General features: G+C 47.5%; 1 protein-coding gene across 1 annotated transcript; it reads right to left on the bottom strand.

Annotated features, from left to right (window-relative positions):
* Positions 1-101: 101 nt before the first annotated feature.
* On the bottom strand, positions 102-17,076 carry MRPS18A (mitochondrial ribosomal protein S18A). Its single transcript, XM_039231258.1, has 6 exons — positions 16,958-17,076; positions 9,638-9,669; positions 6,574-6,681; positions 3,756-3,879; positions 3,457-3,526; positions 102-507 (listed from the first exon to the last, which is right to left on the bottom strand). Exons 1-6 carry the CDS (start codon positions 17,067-17,069, stop codon positions 363-365), a joined length of 591 nt encoding a protein of 196 aa, XP_039087189.1. The 5' UTR covers positions 17,070-17,076; the 3' UTR covers positions 102-362.
* Between the last annotated feature and the right edge of the window lie 3,403 nt (positions 17,077-20,479).

Raw genomic sequence — 20,479 nt, 5'->3', positions numbered from 1 at the left:
GTGGCCTACCACTAGAGATTAGTGACTCGACGCTCAGTTAACTGGCTAGAAATGGGCTCAAGACCCCTGCACTCAACAGGCAGTGAGCATACACCCAGTGGTGGAGTCCATGAGCCTGGCTTTATGGTATTCCTTTAGGGAGAACTCTCGGCCCCCAGCACTAAGCATGGCCCAAGCCAGTTACAAGACCACAACTGTTGCTCAGGGACCCAGCCACCCTCCCAGTGCTGTCACTGGGCAGGGTGAGGGCCCTGAAGTTGGTCCCAGTGCCTCCTGTGCCTGCTGGAGGAGCTGGGCCACCCTGTGGCATGGGGCCGGAGTGCAGGAACTCTGGTCACGTTCTTAGGCAGCTCTGCCCCCCGTCAGTGATACAGCACCAAAGGCTTTCTTGAGTAGGAGATGTTGTCTTTCAGGAGGGGTGACCCCACAGCCATGCGCACTTTGTTCCAGCGGTGGCCTTTATTATAGATGGGCTTGACAGAGCGGGGAGACCAGCGGGTCAGGTACCTGTGGAGGGAGTGCAGGGAGGTGGCTGTGAGGGCAGAGGCCCACGCTAGGGCTGGAGAAGTGGGTACTGTCTCCTTGGGCCAAAGCCTTTCACCAGTTTCCCTTCTTGAGGAGCAGGGGCTTTTCCTGGGAGCAACGACTGAGTGTGCCGTAAACAGATGGGCTGGGCTCTTGCTGCCGCAAGCGTGTGTGGCCAGGGTCAGGCAGCCCAGGGCCACGCGCTCCCTTGATCTTTATGAGTTGTCAATGTTTGTGTGTGTACTTGCTGGGGGAGGAGGCGGGGGAAGAGGCTGCCCAGAGAGCAGATCATTCCTCTCTGGCCTCAGTCATGGGGAGAGGAGAGGCTGATGTAAGGCCTGGAGGAATCCTTCCCTCTTCCCCACTTGGCTCACTCTGCCACCCCTGCCTTCCGGGAGCTACCCCTGGGCAGCCATAACTGGTGTAGACCCCTGACCCTCACCCAACCCATGATGGGAGCCAAGGGTGAGGGCCCGTGACACAGACCTAGCCCAGGAAGGTTCCTGTAAGTAGGAGGGGGGTGGGGAAAGATGGCTGCCGCCCATAGTCCTTTGGCCTCCTTTGGGGATGGCCAGGGCCCTGACAGTTCCCGGAAAAGTGGCTCATGCCGGCTGGGACTGGGGTTTACTCCATCCAGACTGAAACTTGGATCTTGTCCAGAGAGGCCCACCCTTCGTCCTGAAAGCTCAGCCATGGCAAAGCCAGGCTCCTCCCCTGCCTCTACTCTAGGCTGGGGCTCAACCTCTAGAGACCCTCATGAGAAACCTTTTCATTAAAAAAAATTAATCACCTTGGTTGAAAATTTTTGGATAAACTGGAAAAAAAAAAAAAAAGATTTGCTGATTTATACATTTCGGGCGAACTCCCCTGGACCTTGGTTTCCCTGCTCTTAGTCCCATGCAAAGGGAGCAGCTCTGAGAGGAAGTAAAAAGCTGTGGGAAAGTGCTGGCCTACACTCCAAGTGGGAGGTGGGCAGGGAAGGGAGGGCTCTCCAGTATACTGTCAATGTCAATGCCCACTTCAGGGAGACTTTTGTGTAGTAGGTGGGGCCCAGGGATGGCTTGTCTATGGCTGGGGGTGCTGGGACAGCAGAAGAGTAAAGGTGAAGAGAGGGGAACACCTGGCAGGTCCCTGAGCTGGCATCTCCCAGTTTTCAGAGGGGGTGAAGAGATGGGGTATGGGAGCAGGTTCCCCCAAAAGGAATGCTCATTGGGATCAAGGACCCCAGAAGATCTTGAGGCTGACCAGGTTCTCCAGAGCTGCTGCCCTAAAGCCAATTTCCTCCTGCCCCGGAGAGACCAGAGGGAAGCCAGGCTTTAGCTAACCCTGGGCCTGATGCCTGTGCCACATGAAACAGTCAGCTGGTGGAGGGGTGGAGGGTGGGTATGCCTGGGTGGCCTCCAGTTAGCTCTCTGGGGAACTCTCCAGCTCTAGGAAGAACTGAGGCTCCTTCCTATCTCTCCCGAAGGGGCCAGGGAAGAGGGAAGTGTGGCTCCCCAGGGCCCAGAAGAGCCTGGGCCAGTACATGACAGCTCAAGGATCTCTGGATGGAACCATAAAGTCCCTTGCAAGGGAATCAAGCGCCCTCATAGCCAGGACTTCCCCTCCCCCCCAGAGTGGCCTTTTGCAACCCAAGAGCCCCCACACATCATCAATCCTGTGTCACGTTAAAGGACACCGGATATAAGGGAGGGAGCCTGGCCTTGCTTCAAAGGCCCGAGGGCAGGATGGATTGTGTCCTCAGGCCTGCTGCTGTCTCTTTACAAGTCAGGCAGGAGGGTAGGCTCAGCCCCCAAATGGTCCAGAGCACAAGCGGGAAAGACAGGAAGAGGTTAAAATGTTCTGCTCCCCCAGGGCTGCTGGCAGATGGCCCAGCTAGCAATGTGGGAGGTACAGGTGGAGATGGGCATGGGGCCAGGGTGCCGGTGAGGTGTTAGTGAAGACCCAGCTCTGGCCCCGCACCCCCAGTCCAGCAATCCGTAGCTGGTATGTGCCTGGCCTCCCAGCCTCTGTGCCTGCATTTTGTTGGGGATCAGTCTTAGAAGCTTGCTATGGGTACAGTGTCTTGCTCTGCTTCAACCATCTTTGGTCCCCTACAGAGAGCAGTTATAGTAGCAGCTGGACAGACTGAAGAGGGCAGGGGCAACAAGACCAAAATCCGCTTTATAAACCTGGACCTATCCTCAGCAAGGAGATATTACAGATCTAGAAGATGTGAGTGTGGTAATGTCCGAGATGGGGGAGGGAAAGGAGCTGTCTGAGTGTGAGACAGGAATCTGCTCTTATTCCAGAGGGGGCCACCCTGCTTAGGCTGAAAGGCAGACTGATTGATTCCAGGATCTAGGGGGCCTTCCTCTCGTCTACAAAAGCTCAGGAGCTCCCAAGCCGCCACGTGAAGCTGTGCAGGTTAACTGCAAGCCTCTAGGGAGCACCATTTGCAATCTCGTCAATGTGGATGCTGAAGCCCTGTAGTGTAGGACATGCACAGTGGCCCTACCCCAAAGAGCCCTCCCATTTCTAAGGCCTCATTTTGCCCTTTAATAACCCCAGTGCTGGGATACTAAAGTTTGTAGAAGTGCTCTGACATTCCCATAGCAACCCAGTATGATGTCATAAACAGGGGATTAGCACATTCTAATGCCCAACCAGCAAACCTTCTTACCCTCCTTGCCCCTGTGCTAAGTGCCTGGCTGGGGAAGGAAGGGGAGAGAGGCTGAGGTCGGCAGGGGAGGCTCACAGAAGCATGCACGGCATCAACCGCAGCAGCGGTGGGTGCTCACGCTGGGAGGGACAGAAGGAATGGACAGCCAAGGAGCACTCTAGCTTCTCAGAGCTGCGGGACAAGCTCCAATAAATGGCTTCCCCAGTGGAATACAGTGAGGTCCGAGGGCTTGCTGAATGCTCCAGGTGCTGACACTCAGGTTTGCTTACCGGTTGAGCTGTGGTTTGCTCTTCGGAACAAATCCTTCAGGAAGCCGAGGCCTGTGATTTGGGAGCAGACCTGAGTGGAGGCAAGAGCACATGTGGAATGGTCTTGTAGCTCCCTCTGCAGCTCTTAGGGGCCAGGGGGAAAGCCCAAGGGGGGGGAGGTTGGCACTAGGTGGCAGGTATAATGAAGACTCTGGATGTCCATTTCTCTTCCAGGAGGAGCTGGAACATGGGGTGGCCAGCAAAGGGTGGGATGGCACCTAGAGCCTTCTGCCCCTCTTAGCCCCAAAAGAGCGTTCTACCTGCTCGGTGTGCCATCTTCACACACTCCTCAACCTTGCGGTGCTCCTCCTGGCACAGGCCTGTGATCCTTCGAGGCAGCATGCCCCCGCAAGGCCGGATGAACTGACTGAGCAGCAGAACATCCTAGTGGAAAGGGAAAACTGCAGACAGTCAGCTGGTGGGTGTTTGATACAAGGAACCAGGGCCTTGTGATCTACAGGGCTTGGGGGGGGCAGGGACGGACATCCTACCCCAGCACTCCAAGGGGTTGATATCTCCGTCAGGAACCAATCTGATATCACACCTTTCATATATGGCTTTGTGTGCTGTTCCACCTTTACCCTAACAAAAGTTGAATCCCAACTTGGTAAGATTTTCCAACCTCATAGGCTCCCAGCTCCTCCGTGAGAATCCTTGATAGATTAGAAACTCTAATCGATTAGAAACCTCTTCAAGAAGGGTTAATTTTGGGGTGTCTGGGTGGCTCAGTTGGTTGAACACTGGACTCTGCATTTTGGCTCAGGTCATGATCTTATAGTTCGTGAGAATGAGCCCCATGTCGGGCTCTGTGCTGAGCCTCGAGCCTGCTTAAGATATTCTCTCTCTCTCTCTCTCTCTCTCTCTCTCCTTCCCTCCCTCTGCCCTCCTCAGCTTGCTCTCAAAAAAAAAAAGTGCATTAATCTTTAGAGCACTAGCAGTATCTTTCCTGGTTTAACGAAAGGTCTATTATTTGCCTTGGGTGAGATGGGGGCACATCATAGATTTCCACAAAAGTGGGAAAATGGGAAAATCGGTACCATTTCTATCCCAAAGCCTACAGGCCACGGGGCCAGAACACACACAGACCACTCCTCCAACTTATGCTGTTCCCTTGGAAGTGTGAGGCAACATATGAGCTGAGTAGGAGGGGACCAGGGTTGTAAGTTAAACGCCTCATCTTCTAAGCCCCCTGTGAGCAGATGCAAATGGATTCTCAGGCTTCCCTTGGACCATGATTCTGCTTTGGAAAAGTCAAGGAAACAAGGACAAAAAGAGCCAAAATCAAGACAAGACACCACTTCCCCTTCTAACTGCTGCTGGGTGGCTGAGGGGGTTAAATAAAGCCACTACTTCCCGATGGAGATGGCAGCCCCGCCCACCTGAGGGGCCTGGCATGCCAGTCTCAGCAGTCATGTTCCACAAACTGACTTGCTGCCCTGGCAGGCGCCTTGCTGTATAACCGCAGATTTGTTTTAATCACTGGACAGCTCCTGAGGGACCCAGGCCCCCAATTCCCACCCCTGTAATCTTTAGAATCTGGTGAAAAGAACTTGGATTGGATTATCCAGGACTAATAAACTGGGCCCACAGCCCCAGCCCCCTACTGTAGGCTGCTAAGCAAGCTGACAGCTTTGTGCAGTTCAGGCTAACATTGTCCTGAGTGGAAAGAGGTAAAAGAAAACAACTTTAGCCTTTACCTCGGAGGGGATTGGATTTCTTCTGCTGGATAAACACAGCCAAATCCATTTCCTGGAAACGGCTGGTAGAAAGAGTGCCCCATGGTGGTTAGGCAGGTGAGGGCTTCACTTCCCCATCTTCAGCTGGGGTTCTAAGTATGGACACAACCCCACTAACTTCTATGTCACAAGAAGCTGTCAACACTGCTCTGTGACCTGAAGGCTTCCGATTACTCCAGGCAGCCATGAGCAGAAGGGCCCAGGGCAGAGTGAAAGGAGCCCCCCTCCCTGCTGGGTGGCCCAGAGCCAAGGCTCCCAGCCCAGGAGATTAGTTGGGTCATTCTGTTCAGATCCCATGGGCATGTGGCCTCTCCTGCTCTTACCACCTGACCGGGATCTCTGCCCTTAGTCATCCCATTCCACAGAGGGGCACAGGGACAACTTGCAGGTCAAATTGGCCCAGAGCCTGAATCACCTGAAACCTAAAAATAGGGTGCTTAATGTCACCAATAGAACTCTGAAGGACAAGTATGGATTTTTCTAGGGCTGCGTCCTTTCCCCCAGGCCCTCCCTGTTTCTAGCGAGAATGGTGAGCAGTAGTCAGGATAGTAGGCTCTGCCTGGGTTTTGTATTCCTGGAGTTTATATCCTGGCTCTGATATGAGCTGGGTGAACTGAGGCAAATTCATCAACTTTTCCATGCCTCGAATTTCCTCATCTAGAAAACAAGGGTGAAAAAAATACCTATTTCATGGGGATATTGTGAAAGTTAAGAGAATTAAGACATGTAAATGCTTACAACAGTGCCTGACACGGAGCCTGCACTCAGTGCGGGTTACCTCTTGTTATTCACCATTTTCATCTTTCCGTGGAGATAACAGCTCTAGAAGAGCTGGAGCAAATAGGAGTCTTTATAAGATTCATATAGAAAGAGGCAGTAATGTGTCCCCAGTGAGGACTCTCCAAATATACCCTCCTAAGAAAAGGAGAAAAGCCAAATCTAGATCCTGATTTCATCCCCTTGGGAACACACCCTGCAAGACTGGGTTACAGGGCCCTGGTGGTCTGAACTGCATGCAACCAGACCATGATCTAAGTTAGTGACTCTCAACTCTGGCTACACAGTAGAATCACCCTGGGACTTTTAAGAAATAATGATGGCCAGGGTACACCCCAGACCAATGGAATCAATGTCAGCTGGGAGGGCTGGGTATTTTTTTTTTTAAGCTCCCTGGCACAGCCAGGGTTGAGAGCCATTAGACAAAATGCTCCTGTCTTCGGTAGCTCCGTGAGACGCATTGGCTGGCAGGTGGGGTTGGGGTTGGGGAGGGTGGATGCTGCTTAAGTGAAGCAGGGATCATGACCTCCACGACATGCAGAACTGAGTTTCTGAGCAGACTCACCTCATAGCCATACTTGTGTTTCAGGTTCCACCGGCAGATGGGGCACTGGCCAGTGGGGTTAGGGGGGTTTGGACTTTCCTTGGGGGTCTCTGTCATGCGGCCTTCAATCTAGGAAGCAGAGAAAGAGAGCCAGTGAGGGAGAGGGCTACGTGGGGCCTCAGGTCCTTGAGCAATCCCTAGAATGGTGAGATGCTGGGGAAATTTCATCCCTGGGGATCTTGTGGGGGTAGCTAATAGGTCTCCCCATCTGAACTATGCTGGTGGTTCTGCAGCTTTTATATACTGGGCCTTAGGAGCGGCCACAGAGACAAGATTTGGTAGCATTTAAAAGTAGTGGCAAATAGGGTAGCCTGGGTGGCTCAGTCAAGTTAAGCATCTGACTTCGGCTCTAGTCATGATCTCACGGTTTGTGGGTTCGAGCTCCACATCGGGCTCTGTGCTGACAGCTCAGAGCCTGGAGACTGCTTCAGATTCTGTGTCTCCCTCTCCCTCTGTCCCCCCGCCCCACTCATGCTCTTTCTTTTTCTCTCTCTCTCACTCAAAAACAAACAAACACTAAAAACATAAAAAAAAAGAGTAGTGGCAATTAGACTTAATTGTTGGTGGCAAGAGGGAGGGGTTTGCTGTATCAGCTGAATGCTACCTTTCATTCCTTACACAAAACAAAACAAAAACACACTGGAGCATCATGCTTTGTGCTTTGGGAAAAAGTCATAAATGCATATGCTAAGAAGTTTCAAACAGTGCAGGGATACACAGTTAAAAGGAAGTCTCCCTCCCATCCCACATATCCTTCTCGGAGAAAACTGCTGTTTCCAGCTTCATCTTACAGAGGTAAGTCTATGCCAGTGCTTCTCTAACAAGCAGGATTTGGCCCCCCAGGGGACACTGGACCATGTCTGAGACATTTTAGATTATTATAGTTGGGGGATGGGGTGCTACTGGCATCTTCCTAGGAAGCTGCTAACCATGCTACAAGGCACAGGACAGACCCCGCAACAGACTTAGCGAGCCCCAGATGCCAACAGCACTGAGGCTGAGGAAGCCTGACCTATGCCTCTACAAGCAGGTATTGTGTGCTCTCCTGCTTTTTCTCTCTTTTTACAACACACATGGGAAGATAAACTCCCCTGCTTTCCTCCTTGCTTTCATCATTTTGGATGCTACCTTTCAAATCCTGCTGAGGCCACATGTGCAATGACCTCCGCCATTGCCGCTGTATCCTGTGACACAGCCTTGGAATTATTAAGTGCAATAAGCCAATGATCTGGGAGGCAGCTCCGATTACAAGAGGGGGAGTTTAGAAAGCCTTGCTGATTGAGGCCATGGATTATGAGAGCGAGGTTGGGACAGGTCTGCGAGGCTCTGGGAGGAAGGCAATACTGTCTCCTGGGGAAGAACTGGCAAAAGGGAAAGGGAGCCAGATGCAATGCATGGCTGTGCAGGCACTGCTACCTAACTTTCTACCAAGGCTACCACAGCCACACCAGAAATGGAGAAGTGCATTAGGGAAAACGTGGAGCTGCGTGGTAGATCTTGGGAGGAGGTTAAGGTGGATCTGGCGGGGGAGAGAGCTAACATTTATTAATTCACCATTGTATGCCTGGCTCTGTGCTAATAGTGGTTCACATGTGTCACCTCATTTTACCCCTGTAACCTAGAGAGAAGGAAGCATCATCATCTTATTTTATAGATGAAGAAAGTGAGACCCAGAGAGTGAGCAGTACCCAGAGAGTTAGCCAGGGGTCTCACAGGGCCACAATGTCTCCATGTTTATTTTGCAAATAGCAAATTCATGCCCCATATGGAAAATACTCCATATTCAAAAGCCAGATATATTTTTCTCCACCAGCATGGAGTTTCTAGGATGAATGCTTGTTTTGGTTTTGAATAAGGGAACAAAAGAGGTGCTCAGAGGGGATGGGAGCCCCCTAAAAAGAACTGTTTTGAGGTTACCCAGTGAAATGCTGGAGGAAGTACTCTGGGGAAGACCCAAAGAGGGGACCCTAAGGGCTTGTCGGGGGATAAGACTGCTTTAAGGAGGCTCGAGCCTGGCTGGCTGCCAGAAGGGTTAAATCCCTGGTTGACATGGAAGTTAGAGGCTTCTGGGAGCTCTGTGGAGTGGTTGAGGATTTCTTGGAAGCATGGTAGGCCATGTGAAAACAACGTTGTCTTTTAGGGATTATAGGATAATCTAGGCCCCATGACTCCCTGAGGAAGGGAGGTGAGATGGTTCCAACGAGGGAAAGGGGGGAGTAGGTGGATGAAGAATCATTCTAGCTTCTTAACCGACAGACAGGCAAGCTGGGGCGCTAGCTAGTAAGCCCAGGGCCCAGGCAGTGTCACCTTTTAACTGTGTCACATAAGGAGTTGCTTGGTCATTCTAGGCAGGAAAGAAAGGGACTGAGATCCACGGTTCCTGCCACAGGTCAACTTGGGCTTTCTAGTCTCACCACTGCCTCGGTTTCCCCTTTGGAAAACTGATTTACCACCCACCAAAGAACATATCAACAAAGACCTGTGAAACCTTGTCATACAAAATGCCACTTTAATCAAATAACAGATGCCTCAGTCCAGGCACAGTGGCTCTTTCTTTCTCTCTCTTTCTCTCTCTGTCTCTCTCTCTTTCTTTCATTTTTTAAAGGTTTATTTATTTGGAGGGAGGGAGGGAGGGAGGGAGGGAGAGAGAGAGAGAGACACCAAGTGTGAGCAGGGGAGGGTCAGAGAGAGAGGGAAGACACAGAATCCACAGAAGACTCTAGGTTCTGAGCTGTCAGCACAGAGCCTGACGCAGGGCTCAAACTCATGAACCAGGAGATCATGACCTGAAACGAAGTCGGATGCTCAACTGACTGAGCCACCCAGGCGCCCCACAGTGGCTGTTTCTGATTCAACCATACTATAGTGCACAGCTTGAAAAACGGTAGACTGTGGGATTTGTGGTGACAGAGGGAGCTGCTCCCGAAGCCAGGAGTCCAGTTTGGGCCTCCGTCCCTCCGTCCCTCCCTCCCTGCCAGCTCCAAGCATTAAAGAAATTCTAAGTGGCCAACTTGATGATACTTACTATAGTTGTCTTCCCTTCTTGGATCTCCACCACTACAGAGATAAAGGGAAAAAATTAGGTCAGCCATTTAATAAGGAACAAGGAGTTTCAAATAACAGCTCAAATTCTACACATGCAGAAAAACGGAACTTTCAGTCTGCACTCTCCCACGGTCCCCACCTGGAAGAGAAAGTGTGCAGGGGTCACCTCCAAGTGCCAAGGCTCTATGCCCTTGGGGCTAGGTGGGGGCAAGCCTAGATGCCCAAGTAATATCATCTCTCTGGGATTAAGGGTCTCCACATTGTTTTTGTCGTTCTAAGCCAAGATTCATATTGGTTCTAAACCATGGGAATTGGCAAGATCCTACCCTACCATGCCTAGCAATATGACCTCAGAGGTGGGGTGGGCTGGGGGTAGAAGCAACTAAAAGGCCTTCAGAAGCACCCACTGCGTGTGTCCCTTCATGACAAGAATCACATAAACGTGGCTTGTGACCCTGACGTCTCAGATAGAGGAGGAGTGAATCAATGCTGCGCCAGTGGCCCCACAGCAGATAAGCAGAGAGCACTCCTAGAACTCTGCCTGGGATGCCGGGTTAAAGCTGCATGAGGCAGTGGTGTGAGTTAACTCCTCTGCCCTTCTCTACTCCTCTCCTGCAGGGTTGCATTTGTGCTATATGTACACTGGAGGGGGTGGTGGGGGAGAGGGGCGTGCAGACGCTGGCCCAGGCTGAGTTTTCAGGAGAGCGCTGCAATTCCAAATAGAGCTCTCTGCCTGTTAAGGTCTGAGGCAGTCAGAAGAAAACTCGAGGGCAAGACAGTAAGTCACACACACATCCATCAGGCTGTACGTATTCACTCCTAGTGTGCTCAACCAGGATGTGGAATGACAACTTCAACAACATTCAAAGAAGAACCAAGCCCATGGCTCACGTTCTGCAAATATAATCAAACAAAGTTCTTGGACAGGCGCCTGGGTGGCTCAGTTGCTTAAGCCTCTGACTTTGGCTCAGGTCATGATCTGGTGGTTCAGGAGTTCAAGCCCCGTGTCAAGCTCTGTGCTGACAGCTCAGAGCATGGAGTCTGCTTCGGATTCTGTGTGTCTCTCTCTGCTCCTCCCCTGCTCAGGCTCTGTCTCTCTTGTTCTCTCTCTCAAAAATAAACATAAACAACAACAAAGTTCTTGCAGATTCTTCCTTGTTCTCCCAGTTTCTTCAGAAAGAGAGAAACCATTGCCATTAGCATAGGAACTGGCACACAGCACACTCTCGGTAAATGCTAGCCAGCATCAAGACCACGAACTACTTGACATGGCTCCCTTTGGACTGTTGACTACTGTAACCGAAAACTTGGGTCCACATGGCTAGACTGCAAACTGTCTCTCTAAATACCAAAACTGTATTTTAACAGCAGAGTGGCTACCATAATGAGTTTAATCAGCTTCAGCCAAGGCAAGAAGTGTGCAGATTAGAAAGAGCCTGAGGTTCTTCATGTTAAGAACCTAGTGAAGGGGCGCTTGGTGGGCTCAGTAGGTTAAGTGTCCTACTTCGGCTCAGGTCATGATCTCATGGTCGGCAGGTTCAAGCTGCGCATCAGGCTCTGTGCTGACAGCTTGGAGCCTGGAGCCTGCTTTAAATTCTATCTCCCTCTCTCTGCCCCTCCCCCACTCATATTCTCTCTCTCTCTCTCTCTCTCTTTTTCTCTCTCTCTCTCTCTCAAAAATAAATAAACATAAAAATGAGAATCTAGTGAAAGTTATGGACCTTTTCCTGGAAACACACTCGTAAGCACACATACAATCACACATAGACTTCAGGAGGCTCACAGACCCCTGAAGCTGTGTACGTAAATGGTAATGCTGTTTTCACTCGGCAGTGGCAGTGTGTGAATTTATTCTCTTTATGCCTGTCCATATTTTCTAAAGTTTCTAAAATAAACATGTACTGCTTTTGCAATAAAAAATAAACAAGAAAAAGAGAGAAAGAGAATGTCTGAGAAAAAAAATGAGATAATTCTAACTCAACTGGAGGCCCAGGGCAGCATCTGTGATCACTGAGCTCTGTGACCAACACCTAATTGGACACAGACTGCCTGGAATTGTCCCCCATTTGTTTTCTGGGCAAGGCCATTCAGAAAGACTCATTACTCCAACCAACCAACCTGAGAGCCCCTCCATGTTCCAACTGCAGATACACAAAGGAGTAATGATGGCCAGAAAGGCCCTGAGGCTTCCTCCAGAACACTGTAGTTACTAATCAATTCAAAGACAAACTAGTTTTCTCCCAGTAAAAGAAAATGCGTCACACCACAGACGGATCTACTTGTTCAGAACAGACACCAGCCTAAGCGGGATGTGGGTGAGCCTCAGCCTGATGCTCAGTCAGGAGGCCAGCACAGCTGCAGGGAGACGGTCCCTGTAATGTGTCAACCTACTAACGCAGGGGAGCAGGAAAAGGATGCAGCCCCAGCTCAGAAGGGCTTCCAGGTGCCCTAGAAACTTGCAAAAACAACTTGGGAGAGGAACAGAGAGCAACCAGATCTAAGTAGCAACATGTAAGGGGCAAGTTTTTAAGAATCCTGGTTGAAAACATAAGGAGAGACACATTCTGGTACACTCGAGCCGGCAAGAGAACGATGTCTTGAAACACAAAGCGGATAAACATGTGGTTCCCCTCTCCGTGGAGGCACTTGGGGCCTAACCATGAGGTAAACAAAGCTAACAGAACACACATCACTCCCGGCAAGGAACCAAACCCTGAAGTCATCTCACTGGCCCCTGGAAAAGAGATCAAAGCCTGTGGCCAGCTCCGCTGTTCACTAGCTCCCCGCACAGCAACTCTGAGCCAGTGAATCATCTTACTATAAGCCAGTGTGTAAAACAATAGGCAGATGCTTATCTTATGCAGACAATCTGTCAAACCAGAAGGAATGACCTGAGAACTCCTGCAAGATTGAGAGTGATCGGGGCTGTGTCTCAGCGCAGGGGCAGGAGGCCTGGCTGGAGCCTGTAGAGGCCTCTAGCAGATTTTAAGCCTCTGAAAACAGGAGATAGGAATCAAAATAGTATTGATTTTCAGTGTGCATACAAAAACAAGTTAAAACCAAACAAAACCTGAGATCCATTTTGTCCCTGGCCTCCTCTCCATTCAAAATGGGGATGGCCATGAAAAGCTGGACTGAGAGGTTTAGACACTAACAGAAAATGTATTTAGAAATAGATAGAAAATCACCCTTGTGTTCTGACATATGGCTATTATCAAGAAAACTAAGGAAAGACATGAAGCAGTTTTCTAAACTGGAATTAGGGGGTCGAATCTTCTAAGATAGGCACTTCTCATACACATCAGATAATCCATCCCACATGAGACAACACATTTGCTGAGCACCCGTGGAGAGTACAGCCCCGCTCTACCTACTGCGGAGAGTTACAACGGAATAGGAAGACAGTCTTTGCCCTAGAGGAGAATAGGGAATGAAACCAAGTATGGGAACTTCACTACAATAAAACTCCAGGCCTTGTAAAGAAGTCCTTTGAGTACTTCAATAAATACTCGCCTAGGATGGATTCCAAGATAACTGAATTATAACAGTCTAGAGCAAACAGCGCTGTGGGGAGATTGCAGTGAACGCAGAAAGACCTTGATGGCCACATAAACACAGACAGTGAACTGTAGCAGTATAAAGACCGAAGTGTTTAGTAAAGCTGCAAGGGAGGACACATGAATGATGTGGAGGGTGCTGCCACAGGAAGTGCCCAGAGACCAAGTCCTTCTTGGAAAGGATGCATGGAAACCAAGTCCCAAGCAGAATAGGACAGAACGGAGTCACTGATGGTTAACAGGCGGCACTCACAAGTCTCAGGGTAAGGCCAGGGAGTCTAGTGGGTGTTTGGGATGTGTGGCAGCACTTCTGGTCATTGACTACTTTTCTCAAACTCCTTCCCCACTCCCTTCTTTCACCTTTAATTCTACTACTAAAGTTTTCTGAATCTCTAATCACCTACCCCATTTTTTTCCTGGACCTCTGGGGGGATGTCCCTCTGTACTATGCTTCACGATGCTTCTTCTACTAGCAGGCTACGCTGGATTATGTCCCTTGAAGTCTGGAAAGCCCCCCAACTCACACACTCCTCTCTTAAAGCTTTTAGCTGTAGAGCTGTACATCCTGCCACACACATCCTTGTCTGAAATGCTCAGTCCTCGAGAAAACCCCTTAGCTAACTGCATAAGATGAAGAAAATTCCCTCAGCCTTTATGCATTTCAACACATGCTGCACTGGTTTCTGATAGATGATTACTGTTCATTCAGATAGTCATGTGTGTTTATTTTTCTTGTTTTAAATACATTTCCTCCCTATGGGGCACTTGGGGGGCTCGGTCAGTTGAGTGTCCAGCTCTTGGTTTCGGCTCAGGTCACAATCTCATGGTTTGTGGGTTTGAGCCCCGCACTGGGCTCCATGCTGACAGTGTGGAACCTGCTTGAGATTCTCTCTCTCCCTCTTTCTCTGCCCCTCCCCAACTTGCTCTGTCTTTCTCTCAAAAATAAATCAACTTAAAATTGAAAAAGAATTTAAATTTCCTTCCCAAGAATGACAAGGCAGGAATGAGATCTAACACAATCTTTCCCATAAAAAGTACTAACGGTCCTCAGTGAGTTAACTGATGAGAGAATTCAGGGGGGAAGAACCATGGGGAAGCCCTTCCATAGAGTACCTTGGTGATATTAGTGACGGAGAGGGAAGAGTGCCAGCTCTACTTCCAAGGCCATCACTTACTAGCTGTGTGATCCTAGGCAGCTACTGAACTCCTCTGGGCTGGATTTTCTCATTGTAAAAATGTCAGTAATATCCACCTTTAAGAACTGCTGATAAAGGGGTGCCTGGGTGGCTCAGTCAGTTAAGTGTCTGACTTCAGCTCAGGTCATGATCTCATAGTTCATGAGTTTGAGCTCTGTGTTGGGCTCCATGCAGACAGCTCAGAGCCTGGAGCCTGCTTTGGATTTTGTGTCTCCCTCTGTCTCTCTCCTGCTGACACTCTCTGTCTCTCTCAAAAATAAACATTAAAAAAAAAAAAATTGTTGAGGAAACTGAATACATGTGGAGCACAGTGCCTTCAGCAGGCACATACTTAAAACCACCGTTTCCATTTTTATCTTCCTTCACTTTTGCTTTTTCAATGATGTTTTTTGCTTTTTTTGTGTCCCTCTTGTCAACCTTTAGACTAGGCTTTCTCGACAGCAGCACAACTGACATTTCATGAACAGGCTGTCCTTTGCCATCCTGGATACTTTAAGATGTTTTGCAGCATCCCTGGCCTCCACCCACCAAATGCCAGGAGTACCAGTTGTGACACCCAAAAATGTTTCTAAGCATTGCCAAATGTTCTCTGGGGGACAAAACTGCCCCCAGTTGAGAACCTCTGCTTTAGCCTGAGAGTTTCTACAGGGTAGTGTTGGGTGCTCATTAACTCTGACTGTAATTAAGGAGTACTAACTATCTGATACTCGGAAAAGTAGGATGTTTGAATATTTTCAGCAAAACACCCAGCTTCCTCCTCACAACTTTAAGTAGTATGTCAAGACAAAGTGTTTTAAAGGCTTTGAAGACAGGTGGTTCTCAAGCAGAATAAAGAATATGGTAATGCCTTTATGTAAGGTCACATCAATTCAATGATTTAGCTTTTAAGGTCTGACAGAGAGTAACACCGAAGAGTTACCAACCCAGATATTTATGGAGAAAAGGAGTTCAAAGACCAATCTGATGATACAGTCCATCATTTCACAAAATCTTCAACTGAAAACATTTGAATCTAAAATACTCTTTTGTAAACAAACAAAACCGATTCCTCTTTTACATCCTCTGGGAACATAGCAAAGAACTGTTTTCAACTTTGAATTTCACAATAGATATACGGCAGCTATTAGCCTGACAGTTGGTAGACACCCTCAAAAATGTTATGGGTATATGCTTATTTTGCAGCATGGGTAGAGATGAAACATCTTACCAAGTCCTTTCTATCACCAGCATGATCTCTTTGGTATCTTTCTTCATTAACCGATTGGTTTATCTAATGTTAACCAGGCAATATCTGAATTATGTTGTTCTTTCTACCAAATGTTCCATTTTCCCTTCACAGCTAAGTTCTTCTAATATACCTAGTTCTGTTTCTTCATGAAATCTCTCTTTGATTTCCCCAAACTGGGACCCCCTCACATCCCCCGAATCTATGAGTTGAAGACCAGGCCCAGCTAGCTGGTTGGGGCTGGGCCTCTACCAGGAGCCCTGTCTGTCACTGCTGTTTGAAAGCTAAAAAGAGACCCTTTCCAAGATAAAGCCAAAGGACTCTCCATTAGGTTCTTCTCTTTGGACTTTCTGGCTCGCTCTGACAAGGATCACCCTTTCCCACTGGATACCTCTCAGCTTAAAAGGATACACTAGCCAATACTATGCCAGAATCTTAAAAAACCAAAACCAAAACCCGATCACTTCTTTTGCACATCACTCATCCTTTCTTGCTTCCAGCAATGGACAAAGGAAGGCTATGTCCTGAAAGACCTTTTCGCTTTCTGCCAGTCCATCCGTTTACAAAGCCTGTTCAAGACACATTCCCCTCATTAAAACTTGCAATTGAGTTTCTGGTCACCAAATCTCCCTGTATTTAATCATGTAAAAACTTGTATTTACTGGAGCATATACATATCTCACTGGAACCTAACTTCTCAGGAAAGAGGCTGTATCTTCTCTTTTTCCAGAATCCCTTGACAGTTTTAAGTACAGTACTTGACCTTCAGTAAGCTCTTAGCTCAATGCTGGAAATCAGGCTGCCTTTCCAGACTTACGATTATTGAAAAGGAGACATCTAGCATGTCTGCTTCCGCTGTTCGATAGCTTTTCCACCTTAACTCCCACTTCTCTGGGAGACTAGCGGACAGGTCAGAAAAAAACCGCCATCAGAACACATCATTTTCAGATGAGAAACTGGGGAGGATAGTCACATGTCCCGGTTCAGGGATTTTTTTTTTTTTTTAAACGAGAGAGGCAGCACCTGGGAGAATACGGAAAGCAGTACAACATGCAGACGTTTACCTAAAACTTTTCTGAACCCCGGGACAGGTTTCTTCCTGCCCTGCCAACCAAGCAGGGCTTTCTTTCCGTCCTCCCCTACCCTCACCAGTGAGAACCTTAGGGTCTTGAAAGTGCTTTCAAGCACCCCTCGAACGCCAGCGTCTCCCGCTTTTCAGAACCGCGCAGGGAAAGGGAGGGAGGGGCGTAAGGGGGCTGAGGGAAGCAACCTCCACTGCTCTTTCCCTCAACGTTGGGAGTTAGCCGGGACCCAGGACTCACCTTCCCTGAACCCGCGGGCTGGAGGCCGAGTCCAGCATGTAGCGACTGGGCCAGTCAGGAGCCCTCGGAGCAGCCGTCCACAGGGATACACAAGCACATTGAGGGCCGCCATCTTGAAAACTAACGGTGACCTCTAGTGTACTTCCGCTTCCGGAACGGCGCGCGCGCAGCCGCAGTGGTGAGCAGGAAGTGTGCGGCGGTGAGCGCCTCGCTCCGTTACTCTTGCGTTTCCACTTACGTCGCTTCTCCGGTTTAGGGCTAAGTCTGGAGGTCTCTGTGTCAACTCTGTGAGTCATTCCGAGGGGCTAGGTCAAGTGTTCTAGTTCCCATCTGCCAGTTCTCGAAGTCCCAAGGCCTCTTTCGTTTCCTGACAGGTTTTCTTTGTAAAATCACATACATTTCCCGTATTTCCTTAGAGCTTTTTCAATTCGTATGTGGATTTTTTGCTTCTTGTGGGTGGGGCTAGGCCTGTACAATAGAGGTTGAAATGGTTAGGACTCTGGTTCAGGAACATCAGATATCAGGTAGACCTGGGATAGAATTAACTCCTAACTTCTCCACCAGTCTCCCCCCCAACCCCAATGCACACTTGACTTCCATTCTCCTATATCTAACACTTCCCTTTGGCCTCAGGGCCTTTGCTTAGCTATTTCTTCTGCCTGCTCTTTGGGCACCTGCTTATTTCCCAGAGTTCAGCTCAAAATTCACTTTCACATTAGAGTCTTCCTTAACAGGGGTTACTGGCTCTCAGCACTAGATAACTCCAGTTTAGTGCTGGGCACAGTCGTGGTTTTACATCTATTTGTATAATATATGTCTCTCCACCAACCTGTAAGTTCCATGAAGGCAGGGATATTGTTTTTTTTTTTCTTATATCTCCAGCAATTTGCTCAGTGCTGACACTTAATAAATGCAATGTATAGTTGTTGAATGAATGAGTAGAATCTATCTCAGAGGGTTGTGAAGATTAGATAAGACCTAAGTGCTCAATAAACTAAAGCTAATTAATAAAGCAGTTACTGAGATAGCCTTCCACACTCGGTACTTTACATAAGTTTGATGTACTTGCATAATGAAGAAGTGTGTACTACTTAAACCACAACTGCCATTTTCCCCTCTTTTGGATTTGCAGGATAAATAAGATGCTCCCCTAGAGCTACATAAGAAACATACACAGCTCAATTCTTCCACTTGGTGGATAGGATATTCCTTTCCCATTCTCCATAATAAACCTGAAAGGAGATTTTCTAGTTTTCCTACTCTGACTCATAAATGGGAGAATCAAGCTCATTAATTGGCAGAGCATGTGGGATTGTCACTCTGGTGGACTAAGGAGATGCAGAACAGCTTGAGTTATACCACCATGGACGAGGAGAACAGTAGAAATGTGGCATTGGATTACCATAAAGCATTGCATTCAGCAAAGGCAGATCCTGGAGAGAGAGGTCAGTATGAGTGAGTGAGACAGACACATGGATTAAGAGTGGAGGAGAAGGTTTTGGTGGAGTACATGTGATGTCCTGGCCAGGATCAGGAAAGCCTTGGCTTGCCCTATAGCTCCCACTTTCCTTCTGTATGATGACCTTGAGCCCTTAATGCTTGTACCATTTCCCATTTCTTTACAAGTCCCTAGCTTCTGGGGCTCCAGTCACAACCAGAGCAGTAAGAGAGCCCCCGCTCAGAACTTGTTTTGGACACAGTAAGCTAAAGTATTTGAGTGCCAACCCTTTCCTCATTATCTTATCCTGACTTATTATAAGCCAATTTTATTTTAAAAAACAACTCGTGGGGCACCTGGGTGGCTCATTTGGTTAAGCATCTGAATTTGACTTGGGACATGATCTCACAGTTCATGAGTTCAAGCCCTGCATTGGACTCTGTGCTGACAGTGCAAAGCCTGCTTAGGATTCTCTCTCCCTGCCCCTCCCTCGCTCACACTTTCTCTGTCTGTATCGAAATAAATATTTAAAAAAACAACTGGTATTTTATGTAATGACAAATAACATTATTATAGAAAAATAAAACAGGTAAAAAGGAAATAAATATCATCCACAATCCAGAGATAAACATGATACACATTTACCAAAATGAAATAATACTGAAATGATAGTTTGTAATGTCTTATTTTTTTTTCTGAATCCATTTGTTATTAGTCCCTACATGAAAAAAATTCTTTGAGACCATATTTTGCTCAGGAGACTAGCTTAAAATTTTTTTAAAAAGAATAACAGGTATAAAATGGACACAAATTATCAGTGTGCAGCTTGATGAATTTTCACAAAGGAAATACACTACCCACACCAACAAGTAGAACATTAATAGCAGTTCATGGGATGCCTGGTTCAGTCCATTAAGTGTCTGACTCTCGGTTTCTGCTCAGGTCATGATCTCACAGTTTCGTGAGTTCGAGCCCCGTATCGGGCTCCACGCTGATGGTGTGGAACCTACTTGGGATTCTCTCTCTCTGCCTCTCCTCCACTCGTGCACACCCTCTATCTCAAAATAAATAAGCTTTTTAAAAAAAGAACATTAGTAGCAGTTCAGAAGACCCTCTGATGTCCCCTTTCAGGCACTATCTCCTCTTCAGGAGTAATCATTACCCTAACTTTTGGCATCATAAAATACCTTTTCCTGCATTTGACCTTCGTATAAGCAGAATGTCACATAACATGAACTCTTTTGTGTCTGTTTTCATCTACTCAACAACAGCCTGTTTGTGAGATTTATCTATAGTGTTATGTATACTGGTCATCTATCCATTGTCATTGCTATGTAATGTTCTTCTGTGGTTGCACTATGCTTTGTTTATCCTTTCTCTCGTTAATAGGATATGGATACTTTCCAGTTGGGACTACTACACATTGTGCGGGGATGAACATTCTTCGGTATGAATTTTGGTGAACACAAGAACAAACTTCTCACAGAAATATATCTAGCAGTGGAACTGTTGGGTCACAGGGTATGTATATACTTACATATACTAGGTAGTAGACACTGCCAGTTTATTCAGTGCCACTTGTGTATAAGAGTTCTAGTTACTCCTCTTCCTGATCAATATTTAATATTTTTTGTACTTTTCATCTTGGCCATTCTATTGAGTATGTCATCAGATTTCATTGTGTATTTAGTTTACATTTCTCTTATGCTTAGTGAAGACGAATCACTTTTCATGTTTGTAAGCCATTTAGATATTTTCTTTTGTAAAATGTCTGTTCAGGTCTTTGGCTCATTTTATATTAGGTTGCCTGTCTTTTTCTTATTGGTTTGTAGAAGTTCTTTATATATTCTGGATGCTTGTCTTTTGTTGGATAGAAGTACTGCAAATGTCATCTCTTTCTCTGAGTTGCTTTCTATAGTATATATATATATATATATATATACACACACACTATACATATATATACTGTATACTATATATATACTATATATAGTATATGTATAGTGTGTGTGTATATATATACACATATATAGTATATATATACATAAGTATATGTATATATATATATAGGGTGTATATATATA

This window comes from Hyaena hyaena, unplaced genomic scaffold (assembly GCF_003009895.1).
Source record: "Hyaena hyaena isolate Hyena2069 unplaced genomic scaffold, ASM300989v1 scaffold_55, whole genome shotgun sequence".
NCBI lineage: Eukaryota > Metazoa > Chordata > Mammalia > Carnivora > Hyaenidae > Hyaena > Hyaena hyaena.
Note: the sequence above shows the minus strand (reverse complement) of the source record. Positions and strands in the feature narration are given on the sequence as shown.

Excerpts from the sequence above, each read along its gene's own strand:
- MRPS18A (XM_039231258.1), bottom strand. The coding sequence starts at position 17,069 with ATGGCGGCCCTCAATGTGCTTGTGTATCCCTGTGGACGGCTGCTCCGA. Across the intron at positions 3,527-3,755 it reads GAAGATGGCACACCGAGCAG|GTCTGCTCCCAAATCACAGG; the intron begins GTAGAACGCTCT and ends GCCTCCACTCAG. Across the intron at positions 508-3,456 it reads AGCAAACCACAGCTCAACCG|GTACCTGACCCGCTGGTCTC; the intron begins GTAAGCAAACCT and ends CTCCCTCCACAG.